This window comes from Suncus etruscus, chromosome 17 (assembly GCF_024139225.1).
Source record: "Suncus etruscus isolate mSunEtr1 chromosome 17, mSunEtr1.pri.cur, whole genome shotgun sequence".
Lineage (NCBI taxonomy): Eukaryota > Metazoa > Chordata > Mammalia > Eulipotyphla > Soricidae > Suncus > Suncus etruscus.
In genome coordinates this window covers 67,604,001-67,617,341 of record NC_064864.1, presented here as the reverse complement: position 1 = coordinate 67,617,341, position 13,341 = coordinate 67,604,001, and the positions used below count along the sequence as shown (strand labels likewise).

The following is a 13,341-nucleotide window of genomic DNA, read 5'->3' as shown; positions in this document are numbered from 1 at the left end:
AAGCCCCAGATGGACTGCTAGGAATACACCAGACGGGATTTTCTTTATTTTCTGGGTAGTGGCTCACTCCCATTGGCACTTGGGGCCAGTGGTGATCCATGCATCAGTGAGCATGTGACTGGGGCCAAGCCAGGGCCTCCTACAGCCAAGGCGAATGCTAATCACTATCCCTGACACCCTGGGATGGTTTTACACTTAATGATTAGGGGTACGAAGTTAAGCTGAAAGCAAAAATCAAAAAGTCAAAGTGGTTTCCCTATAGACAGGTAAACCAGTGTGTTTTGTTTTCTTTTTTTTGGTTTTTGGGTCACACCCAGCAGCACTCAGGGGTTCCTCCTGGCTCTATGCTCAGAAATCGCTCCTGGCAGGCTCGGGGGACCATTCGGGATGCCGGGATTCGAACCACTGTCCTTCTGCATGAAAGGAAACGCCTTACCTCCATGCTATCTCTCTGGCCCACCAATGCGTTTTCTAGTCTCCTCATATGAACGAATCCCAGTACCTCCGCACAGCACTGAACTCAACCAAACTAAATTGGCATTTTAGAGGGATTACCAGCAACTTAATAACTTAATAACTAATTCCAGGCACTTTCCTCAAGTTTTCATGAAAAAATTATATATAGATTGATTAAATAAAAATAACAGGGGCCGGAGAGATAGCATGAAGGTAATGCATTTGCCTTGCATGCAAAAGGTCAGTGCTTTGAATCCCGGCATCCCATATGGTCCCCAGAGCCTGCCAGGAACGATTTCTGAGCATAGAGCCAGGAATAACCCTGAGTGCTGCCGGGTGGGACCCAAAAACCAAAAAATATATAAAATAAAATAACAACCAAAAAATATTTCAAAGTGGCACAGAGCTGACCCTGGCCACTATAATGGTTGGCGGACAGCTGGATTGTTAATAGCTGGAATGAAGAGAAGAAATGAGCAGAAAGTGAAGGCATTATACGGGTGAAGGCAGGCACCCAACCCAGGCTCAAGCCCCAGCACTCCCTGCCCCACCCCCCAAAATATAAAAGAATAAAAACTAAAATCAAGGGGCAGAGTGATAGCACTGTGGAAAGGGTGTTTGCCTTATACATAGCCGACCTGGATTCAATTCCCAGAATCCCATAAGATCCCCAGAGCCCACCAGGAGTAATTTCTGAACAGAGTCAGGAATAATGCCTGAGCATGCTGGGTGTGGCCTTAAAATAAAAACAAAAACAAACAAAAATCTCTTAAAACAGGACATCAACAAGGTCTATAAGGATTAGAACAGGCAGTTCTTGACCAAAAAACTCAATGAAAAGCCTTACACAAATCTAGTACCATATAATAGATGTGGAATGAAAATGCAAATTTTTCTCCAAAATGTACAAAATGCACGTAGAAAAATGCTTAAACTTACAGAGAACCAGAAGGTAACCAGAGATGAAGGGGCAGAAGATTTTACAAACTAGATTTGGGGTCACAGAAAAAAAAAATTGACACTAATTTGTGTGTGACAAATCTTCTGAATTTGGGTCACAGCTAAATGGAGAGCAGGTATGATGAGCCACACAGCAGAGAGGTTGAATTACAACTTGAGTTCAAGATAAACAAATAAAGCCCATGGGCAAACAGGCAAATGGGAATAGAGACAGAGAGAGAGAGACAGAGAGACAGAGAAAGAGAGTGACAGAGAGAAAGAAGGGAAGGAGCAAACAGGAAAGAGAGGGTGCGTGTGTTTAGGGGTATGTGCTCCCTCTCTGTCCTCACCCCCAGAGAACATGTAAATCTCTAATCCATGTCTCTCTGATCTTAAAGGCAGATTTCAACTCTGATCTGCGGCATTATTTCTTCAATGACTTGTAAGGCAACAATAAAATCAAAGTCCATTCCTATTCATGTACAGCACCACAGTGGCTTACACTAGAATCCAAGGAGTAGCAGCAAGGGGCCAGGGAGATGCAACCAAGTGTTCTAGGTGGGGAATATTAGGGTGAGATGAGGAAAAGAATGGCCCCAAGGAGCCAGAGCGATAGTACAATGGGGAGGGTGTTTGCTTTGCATGCGGCTGACCCAGGTTTGATCCCAGGCATCCCATAGGGTCCCCCAAGCAATTTCTGAGCACAGAGCCAGAAGGAACCTGAGCATTGTGTGTGTGGCTCAAAAATAACAAAAACAAACAAACAAACAAGCAAAAAAAAATGGCCCCAAAGAAAAATCTCCTCATATGGAGCCAGGGCAATAGCACAACAGGGAGGGCATTTGACCTACAAGCAGCCAACTTGGTTAGATCACCTGTATTCTCTAGAGGGTCCCCTGAGTCTCCCAGCAGGAATGACTGATCCCTGAGTACAGAACAAGGAGTAAGTCCTGAACATGGCCCCAAAAGGGACAAAACCCTGAGATGTAAAGTCCGAAAATGGACCCAGGATATACAAGGATGCCCACCCCTCGTGGCAGCCTGTGTCTTTAAAGCCAGAACAAATGCTTACCCATTCACCTCGTTACAAAGATATAAAGGAGAGGAGGGTAATTCTTTTTTTTTCTTTTTTTTTTTTTTTTTGGGGGGGGGGTTTTGGGGCCACACCCGGCAGTGCTCAGGGTTTACTCCTGGCTGTCTGCTCAGAAATAGCTCCTGGCAGGCACGGGGGACCATATGGGACACCGGGATTCGAACCAACCACCTTTGGTCCTGGATCAGCTGCTTGCAAAGCAAACACCGCTGTGCTATCTCTCCGGGCCCTGTAATTCTTAAGGAAACCCGTACCCCATATTCCCTTCCCTTTCCCAAATAAAGCTTCTATGAAATTCTTTGGCCATTCCCATTCAGGTCTCTGGCCCTCCACCTTCCATCTCAGCTGCCTGTGGACAAGAAAAAGCTATAATAGCTCTGAGGTTGGGAGGGTGGTGTGCAGAAGGTGGTTAGTACAGTCAAGGAGCTCCGAAGGTGTGCAGAAGGGGGTTAGTACAGGGAGTAAGCAATAGTACAGTGGAGAGGGGGCTTGCTTTGCACAAGGCCAACCAAGGTTACATCCCATAGACCCCTCTGGGTCCTCTGAGCACCACCAGGACTAAACCCCAAGCATAGCTGAGTATGACCTAAAAACTAAAAATAAAATAGTGCCAGGTAGTTGTAAAAGTTGATGAAAGCATCCCATCTCTTACTACAGAGATGTAAGATAGTTAGATATATGACACCTCATAATTTTCTACCAGAGATAGCATTTCTCTCCTAGGAAAGGAAAACACACACATGAATGTCTTCAACCAAAGAAATTCCAGCTCATCCTCCAAATTTCAAACACAACAGCAATGGCCTTGAGAGCAAGGGGGGAACTGAGCCCCTGGGAGTCCAACAAGCAGCAAAGAGCATCTCAGATCTAAGGAAATGAACCCCAACAGTGCAGGGCACAGTCCAACCCAGACACCTACGTGCCACGTGCTTTTTGACGCATGTTCTCGGGGCTTTCCACATACCTGTGGGTTATCCATGTACCACACGAAACTGTCCTCTGCCGTGTCCAGAATAAAGTAGCGTCGAAGAAACTTCCCGCTGTTCTCATTTTCTTCGATGTCGAGAAAACCGCAGATCCGATTCTGCCGATCCACATAAGGCATTTCTGAGCTTGAACATTACACTGTGGACAGGAAAAACACTCACAGTCAGCGTGTCACCCTGACCCGGCTGGTGGACAGGGAATCGTCCTCCCTCCCCTCCCTTAGGTCAGGACTGGTTAATGTGAAAACAAAGCAACGTCACTCAGACACTCAGACTAATGGTGCGTCACTGCAGCATTTTTGGTTACGAGGCACAAGAGTCTTGTCACCTCAGTGGAATTCTAGTTTCTGCCCTTGAAAAAAAAAAACGAGGTGATTGGGGGCTAGCGAGATAGTACAGAGTAAGGTACTGGCTGTGTGCATGGCTGATTAGGCTTGATCCCTGATACCCCCAACCAAAATCATACCCGAGTATAGTGCCAGGAGTCAGCCCTGATCACTGCAGGAGTGGCCCAAACACCAAATTAATTAATTAATTAATTAATTAAATTAAAAATGAGGTGATCCCCCAAGGTAGCTATCTAAACCTAAATCCCTCACTTGTAAACCAAGAGAAGTTTATACTTTTCATTTTTCTTAAATACTGATGAAGTCACAAAAGAGTAAGAGCTGGGGCCGGGCGGTGGCGCTAAAGGTAAGGTGCCTGCCTTGCCTGCGCTAGCCTTGGACGGACCGCGGTTCAATCCCCCCAGTGTCCCATATGGTCCCCCAAGTCAGGAGCAACTTCTGAGCACATAGCCAGGAGTAACCCCTGAGCGTTACCGGGTGTGGCCCAAAAACCAAAAAAAAAAAAAGAGTAACAGCTAACATAGCACTCAAGGCCCAGGCTTAATTCTAAAGTGATGACCCTTTCCTTGCACTGCTATAGATAAACACTGTCCCTCAGGCCAAAAGCTTGGTCCCCAGTCATTTTTCTCTTCCCGGAGAGAGGCAAAGCAGCAGACAGGGACTCCAGCAGACATTAGCTTCCAGAGAGGGTGATTTGTCTGGGTACTTAAGTTAGTTCTGTATTGAAAGCTGAAATTCCCAGTTCCAAGTTCATGTGGCCTATACTACCCACTGTTCAGGAAGAAAAAAAAAAAATTTTTAAAAAATCACTTAGGGGCCCAGAGAGATAGCACAGTGGCGTTTGCCTTGCAAGCAGCCAATCCAGGACCAAAGGTGGTTGGTTCGAATCCCGGTGTCCCATATGGTTCCCCATGCCTGCCAGGAGCTATTTCTGAGCAGACAGCCAGGAGTAACCCCTGAGCATCGCCAGGTGTGGCCCAAAAACCAAAAAAAAAAAAAAAAATCACTTAGCTTCCAGCTGGAAATCAACTTTCTTTAAGCAAAGAAAGACAAATATTAGAAGATCCAGCCACCAGAGTCCCCTCAGTATGCACCAGGGTGGACACAGGTCCAATCCCTGGTATCCCATACGATCCTCCCGAGCCAGTCAGGAGTAATTTCTGAGCACAGAGCCAGGAGTAACCTTTGAGCATCACTGGGTGTGGCCAAGCATCCTCCCCAGCCCCATATCTTAAATGGGATAGATAGTGCAGCTGGGAAGGCATTTGCCTTGAGTAAGTGATTACTCAAAGCACTGCCATGATTAATTCCTGAGCACAGAGCTTGGAGTAACCACTGAGACTGTGGGCTATGACCCAGAACTCCTCCAAAAATCTTAAATGTTATCAAAACTCGAAAAGTAAGTACACAAAACTAGCACATATTGTAGGTTAAACATATTAGGTCTGGTTAATACATATTGTAGGTTAACACATATTGTGGAGAGAGGAAGACCAAAGAACAGATTTGAAAATACACAGATGAACCCATAAACTAATTCAAAATCATGCAATGGGAAAGAAACAGCCTTTTCAACAAGTGATAACAGAGACAACTGGATAGCCACGTGCTAGGGACAAGAGCCGTGACAGTACAGAGGGAAGGGCAGCTGCCTTGCACATGGACGACCAAGTTCGACCTCCGGCATCCCACATAGTCTCCTGAGCACTGCCAGGAGTGATTCCTGAATGCTGAGCCTGGAGTAAGCCCTGAACATGGTTGGTTGCTGCCCAAAAATAAACTAACAGAAAAGTAAAAGTAGACAGCTTAAGTCAGCTAATAAATAAAATTTAACTCAAAATGAATGGACATTTTAAGTCAGTAGTAGCTAGAACTAACAAATTTCTTTTTTTTTTCTTTTTTTGGTTTTTGGGTCACACCCAGCGGTGCTCAGGGGTTACTCCTGGCTGTCTACTCAGAAATAACTTCTGGCAGGCACGGGGGATCATATGGGACACCGGGATTCGAACCAACCACCTTAGGTTCTGGATTGGCTGCTTGCAAGGCAAGCACCGCTGTGCTATCTCTCCGGGCCAGAACTAACAAATCTCAAGGAAATAAGGTGGTTAATCTTCTATCCTTAAACTTGGTCACAAACTTCTTAAATGACACCAAAAACGAGAGAGAGAGAGAGAGAGAGAGAGAGAGAGAGAGAGAGAGAGAGAGAGAGAGAGAGAGAGAGAGAGAAAGAGAGAGAGAGAGAGAGAGAGAGAGAGAGAGAGAAAGATTAGACTGGGGCTAGAGAGGTAGCGCAGCAGGTAGGGAGGGCACTTGTCTTGCAAGCAGCCAACCCAGGTTCAATTCCCATCATGCCAGAGGGTCCCCAGAAAGAGCCAGGATTAACTACCCTGAGCATCGCCAGGTATGACCCCAAGACAAAAACAAGCAAAAAGATAAATGGGACTTCACGTTCTAAGGTGGGATGGGGGAACACAGGGTGCTCCAAACAATGAAGGGACAGAGCCAAGGTCAGCCACGGCCAGCAAGTCCTTTAGTCACTGGTATTCTCTCTCTGGTCCCTAAAAACTTACAACTTTTGAGCATTAAAAGACTTCAAGAAAATGAGCATGGGGAACACAGTGGGTCAGGCGCTTGTCCTGCACACAGCCAACCTAAACTCAGTCCCACACATGGACCCCTGAGCACCACCAGGAATAAGCCCTGAGTGCAGAGCAAGAGTAACCCTGAGTAGGGAGGGCCAAGTGTGACCCAAATACTCCTCCTAACAATGACAACAACCAGAAAGCAACCTGACACCAGAGGTGATCTACTACCTGGATAGTAGATCAAACCAGATAAGAAAATAAATCTTGGGGCCCGGAGAGATAGCATGGAGGTAGGGCATTTGCCTTGCATGCAGAAGGGTGATGAATCAAATCCCGGCATCCCATATGGTCCCCTGAGCCTGCCAGGAGTGATTTCTAAGCACAGAACCAGGAGTAACCCCCTGAGTGCTCCTGGATGTGACCCAAAAACTAAAAAAGAAAAGAAATCTTCAAGTGACATTTTATTGTATACACTGAAATACAGATGGCCTGTCAACATCTACTTTCAAAAAAGAACAGAACAGGATTACTGGCATACTTGATTCTAAGACATACAAAAAATGACAGCAGGGGGCCGGAGAGATAGCATGGAGTTAAGGCGTTTGCCTTTCATGCGAAAGGAAGGTGATTCGAATCCCAGCATCCCGAATAGTCCCCTGTGCCTTCGAGGGGCAATTTCTGAGCATAAAGCCAGGAGCAACCCCTGAGTGCTGCCGAGTGTGACCCCAAAACAAAACAAACAAACAAAAAATGACAGCAATCAAGACTAAGAACAGTCACAGGAAACAGACCGAACACACATCGTCAATTAATTTCCCACAAAGACCCCATGACCACTGCAGAAGATGCACAGCCTTTTCAGAAGGCAATGCTGGAACCATGACTTACCCAAGAGGTGGAAAATGGCCTGAAATAAGACACATCAGTAACACAGAAGCTACATGGGGCTTCTGAAAAGTGTAGGGGAGTTTTCATGCCTATAGAAGCAGTCAGAGACCAGCAGCACTGGGGATCAAAGCTGTGTCTCCTGACACTTAACACATATTTTCGGCAGTGCTCAGGGGTTACTCTTGGCTCTATGATCAGAAATCGCTCCTGGCTGGCCCGAAGAGATAGCACAGCGGTGTTTGCCTTGCAAGCAGCCGATCCAGGACCAAAGGTGGTTGGTTCGAATCCCGGTGTCCCATTTGGTCCCCCGTGCCTGCCAGGAGCTATTTCTGAGCAGACAGCCAGGAGTAACCCCTGAGCATCGCCAGGTGTGGCCCAAAAACCAAAAAAAAAAAAGAAATCGCTCCTAGCAGACTCTGGGCACCATATGGGATGCCGGGATTCAAACCAACGCCCTTCTGCATGCAAAGCAAACGCCCTACCTCCATGCTATCTCTCTGGCCCTTACCACATATTTTCAATCAACCTAACTGGTACTTTAATGACACTATGCAGGAATGAGAAGTACAGAGGTTAAGGGGTTTGTCTTGCGTGCGTTTGACCCGGGTTCAATCTCTGACATCACACATGTCCCCCGAAGACTATCAGGAGTGTGCACAGAGCCAGGAATAAATCCAGAGCACTGCCAGGTGTGTTCCAAATCTCCTGGCATGTAAGGGGAAAGGGCAGGCAGAGATAAGAGGCTAGAGCACAAGCTTTGCATGTGGTAGGCCAGAGTTCAATCCTCAGCATGAAAAGATCTCTGGAGTACTGCCAAGAGCAACCCTCGAGCACTGAGCCAGAAATAAGAACCAAGCACCGCTGGTGAGCCTCTGTTCCCAAGAACCACCAAGGGAAGAGACATTTTTTAAACTGTACCACAGAACAGGAGAAATAATCGGTACACATACAGCCATGAAATAGCTGCCATTCAAGAACAGATTAGTAATTATTACAATTCAAGAAGACCAAAAAAAAAAAAAAAGAAAATGGGCAAAACAATCAAAACAAAAAGTGTAAATACCAAATAAGCAAAATTAAAAAATATCTTCAGGGGCCTTGTTTGCAGCTGACCTGGATTGGAACCCCAGTACCACATCATGTCTCCTGAACACTGCCAAGAGTAAACCTTGAGTAAAACCAGGAGTAATCCCGAGCACAGAGCCAGAATAAACCCTGAGCACTGCCAGGTGTGGCCCCCAAACAAATAAATCCACCAAAAGATGACCATCAGTTAGGGAATAAGAGCAGTAAAACAACACCACACCTGTTAGGAGTGCTGGAAGCAAAGGAAACAAAAACCTGCCAATACCAAGTGCTGGCCAGGGTGTGGGGGAAATAGAGCAGCCGTCACACCGGGCAGGCTGGTGGCAGAGACACGAAAGAGCAGCTAGTGTGATGCAAAGACTAGCATCAACATTCTTCATAACTGACCTAAACAATCCGAAAGTCCCATGGCTGATAATAAACTGTGGTGCCTGCTGTCATGACAAATGAAATACTGATTAGAAATACAAAAGAATCAATTATTCATAAGCACAACGTAGAAGAATCTTTCATCTATTTCGCTCAAAAAATAATAATAAAAGGGAGGGACTAGAGCAATAGTACAGTGGTGAAGGTGTTTTTGCCTTATATGTGGCCACCTGGGTTCAATCCCCAGCATCTCGTAGGGTCCCCAAGCATGCCAGGAATAATTCCTGATCCCAGAGCCATGAGTAAGCCTTGAGTACCACTGGGTGTGGCCCAAAAACAAAATAAAAATAGTCAGACCAAAAAGCAAGGGGGACTGAAGAGAGACAATGCGGACAGGGAGGGGTGTGCAGAGATATGAATGGATCCATCTGTTGCCTGTGATGGGAAACACAATTACACATTTTCCAAGCCTCACTAGCCACACGGTATCGAGTTGTTCTCCCCATGCACCACCCAAAACCAAACCAAACAATAAAAAATTTTTTAAAAGAATTAAAAATTGTGAGAGAAAACAGATCCAAGTAAGATAAAGGACTGGCCTCTCCAGAATGTAAGGGGAATTTTTGGCCCTTGATCTGGATGGCAGCAGACCTTACATAATTATATGCCTATGTCAAAACAAAACTATGTGCGGGGCCCAAGGGAAGGGCCTGGCAGGCTGAGCACGTGCTGGACGTGGGAGGGCAGGGCCATGGCCTCTGAGCACTACCGGAGGTGAGCACACAGCTAGGACAGACCCCAAAAACTATCTGGTGTGACTGCACCCACAAAATATATAAATACAAGCCAGAGCACATATGCCTTGCACATGGCTGACTCGGGTTCAATCCCGGCATCCCATAGGGTTACCTGAGCACTTCCAGTATGATTCCTGAGCACAAAGCCAAAAGTAAGCTAAGCATCAACAGATGTGGCCCAAGCATCTCCCCCTCCAAAGAAAAAAATTTTAAATAAAACAAAATACAGGGGCCGGTGAGGTGGTGCTAGAGGTAAGGTGTCTGTCTTGCAAGCACTAGCCAAGGAAGGACCGAGATGCGATCCCCAGTGTCCCATATGGTCCCCCCAAGCCAGGGGCAATTTCTGAGCGCTTAGCCAGGAGTAACCCCTGAGCATCAAACGGGTGTGGCTGAAAAACCAAATACAAAAAAACAAAAAAAAAAACAAAAACACACACACACACACACACAAACATAGGTGACATTTACTATCCATGAACTAAAGTTACTGAATCCTGATCCGTACTTGAAATAGAGAAAATACACACGGGGATGACGGGACACCCCAAAACTGCCAAGTGGCATATCCAGGACCAGACCACGATGGCTGATGGTCAGGGTACTTGTTTTGTGTCTCCCCACTTTCTGAAGGACTCAAACATTCCCATTATTTTTTGTCATTTTTTTTGTGCTGTTTCCATCCTTCTTTTCTAAAGGCAACACCAGCTCTGCCCAGAAAATGTGTGTCTGTATTTGTTTATGTAACTGTATCTATTTGTCTGTGTCTGTGTGTAGGTTGGTGTCTTATGTGTGTCTGTGTTTCTGTGGCCGTGTGTGTATGTGTGTGGGGGTCTATCTGTGTGTGTGTGTATGTGTGTGTGTGTGTGTGTGTGTGTGTGTGTGTGTGTGTGTGTGTGTGTGTGTGTGTGTGTCCTGGCCACTCCGCTGACCAGTCAGGCCCTTTCTCCAACTCCACAGCCTTCCCCAGTCCCAGAGACAAGAGATAAAAGGGGGAACAACGAACATACCAGCAATGGCCTTTGATTGTTCCCAGGAAAAGGAAGACACGCTCATCTCTTGCTTAAACCCTTCAAAGCTAAAAAGGATCTCACTTCAGCAAAGAGGGCACTGCCAAAAACCCAGAGAGGCATGAGCTAAGCAGGTCCCTACCTTGCTGGCCAAGCTGTTCTGTCACTTGAAAAAGTTCTTGGGGGACATGAAAAAGGGATTCCAGGGAACAGTGAAACGGTAAGAAAGCAAAAACAGCCCTGACTCTGGCATGGATGAAAGTCTGAGCAGTTTAGAGCAAAGATCAAACCAGCCACCACATGCCTGAGGACTGAAGCCTGACTCTCTTCAGGTCTCCAACAGGCTGAGGGAGAAGAGGAAGGTGCAGGAAGAAAGCTAAGGCTGCAAAGTCCTGGTCATTAAGCTGAAGGCCAGAGTTCACATGTCCCAGGGCAAAAGGAAGAAGCAGCAATATGCTTATGGAGAAGCTGCAACCAGACTCCAGACCACTCAGCCGAACCCCCAACAACAGATTTTCAACACTGGTGAAACACCCTCTTTCTGGGAAAAGGCAGATTCCTAGTTAAGAGAGATACCAATGTCTTGTCCCAAAAAGAAAAATAGGCTGGAGTAATAACACAGAAAGACCATTTGCCTCACACACAGCGACCCAGGTTCAATCCCTGGCATCCCATAGGACCCCCAAGCCAGCTAGGAGTGATTTCTGAGCATAGAGTCAGAAGCAAACTCTGAACATTGCCAGGTGTGGCCCAAAAATAAATAAATAAATAAATAAATAAATAAATAAATAAATAAATAAATAAATAAATAAAAACAATAAATTAAAACAGGTTCACTCCTGACCAGGGCTAACGTGCTGGTCACTTGCAGAAGAAGCCAACACACACTTGCCGATGGGAAGCATGGAGCATCCTGCTAACCTCCTCTTCCACTACTCTGGGGAGGGGACAGCGACTGCACATACACTTCCCGCTTACTGGGACCGGAGCAATAGCACAGCGAGAGGGTGTTTGTCTTACATGCAGTCGGCCAGGGTTTGATTCCCAACATCCTACAGGGTTCCCCCCTCCTGAGCCTTACCAGGAGTGATTCCTGAGTTCAGAGCCAGGAATAACCCCTAAGCACCGACAGGTTAGGAGTTTTTGTTTTGGGCCCGGAGAGATAGCACAGCCGTGTTTGCCTTGCAAGCAGCCTATCCAGGACCAAAGGTGGTTGGTTCGAATCCCGGTGTCCCATATGGTCCCCTGTGCCTGCCAGGAGCTATTTCTGAGCAGACAGCCAGGAGTAACCCCTGAGCACCGCCGGGTGTGGCCCAAAAACCAAAAAAAAAAAAAAAAGAAGGGGCCGGCGAGGTGGCACTAGAGGTAAGGTGTATGCCTTACAAGCGCTAGCCAAGGAAAGGACCACGGTTCGATCCCCCAGTGTCCCATATGGTCCCCCCAAGCCAGGGGCAATTTCTGAGCGCGTAGCCAGGAGTAACCCCTGAGCATCTAACGGTTGTGGCCTGAAAAACCAAAAAAAAAAAAAAAAAAGGAGTTTTTGTTTTGTGGCTTCAAAACAAAAAAATATCAGCATTAACAGGAATTGAGAAGAAGCTGCTTCCAACTACCAGATACTACCATTACCAGTTACAATTCTCCCAATTTTCCCCCAAGAAGTCCCCAAACCTTTTCTACTAGCCAGAAATAGAAACAGGCAAAAGCCAAAAAAAAAAGCTTGACAACACACCCTAGTGGGGAGACAGTCGGGAGGGAGTCAGAGGCCTGAACACCACTCATGGTCCCCTGTACACAGAAATTTCTAGCTGCCCTAGAGCCAGGGGTGTGAGGGTCAAAAAAAGGGTACAGCCCGCAGCACTGACAACCCCAATGAGTCACTTTCAAGAGGTTCTTCCCTGGCCAGAAAGTGCAGCCTCTCGAGAGGACCCACGTGACAAACCTGCAAGCATGACCAGAACCCAATTAAGAGCTGAGTGCCTTAGCGAAAAGTGGGGATCCTACCCCCCAACATGTGGGCATGTGAGCATGTGGGCAAGAGCTGGGTGAGGCCCTGGGTCAAGGAGCCAAGCATTACAGGGTAAGGTGTAAGCCCCAAGTGAGCAGCAACCAACCAGTCAGGCCCACATCAACAGCCAACAACATGGGAAAGGGGGATCCAACTTATCAAGGCAAGATCAAGAACATGGGTAACAAATTCAACGTGTCTCTGTTGTCGGGAGCCAAGAGTTTCATGGGGACACACAAGGTGTACCAAGTCCCACTGGGACACCGCCGAGCAATACAATATGAATTAGAATGACCATAAACTCGTGGTCTTTGAAAACAGCAAGACTAGCATGTCGGAATCTCAGGGTGATCACTGATTTAACGGTGGCTCCTCAATGAACAGGAAAACCACTTGTGACACAGGTTGCTACGGAAACAGAATGTGCAGCTTCATGCTCCTGCTCTACCCAGTATCCGGGATGCAGGAAATCAGGCATCTCGGCTGCCCAATCCCATCACCTAATCCATCTAGAAACTGGTATTAATGGATCCCAGTGAGATAGAACTGGACTAGATAGTGCGTGGCTGACCTCTGGGACTACACCCAAAGCTAAAAACTATCCACTTTAAATGGGGTGACTGACCAACTATCAGTCACCTGATCCTGACAGAGAGAGACAATAGTACAGAAGAAAGGGCATCTGCCTTTTTACACAGCTGATCAGGTTCAATCCCCGACATCTCATAAGGTCCCCTGAGCCTGCCAGGTGTGATTCCTGAGTGCAGTGTCAGGAGTAACCTC

The 13,341-nt window shown here is 46.7% G+C and overlaps 1 protein-coding gene across 3 annotated transcripts in view; it reads right to left on the bottom strand.

Annotated features, from left to right (window-relative positions):
- PLEKHA1 (pleckstrin homology domain containing A1) overlaps nucleotides 1-13,341 on the bottom strand; it is a 59,611-nt gene that overhangs the window by 38,078 nt on the left and 8,192 nt on the right. For 2 of the 3 annotated variants that reach the window (XM_049764496.1, XM_049764497.1), the window contains exon 2: nucleotides 3,453-3,613. In XM_049764496.1, coding sequence (XP_049620453.1) covers nucleotides 3,453-3,593 — 141 coding nt within the window. In that variant the 5' untranslated portion in view covers nucleotides 3,594-3,613. Of the gene's footprint in view, nucleotides 1-3,452; nucleotides 3,614-13,341 lie in introns of those variants that run through there. The other variant, XM_049764498.1, reaches the window with a different exon arrangement.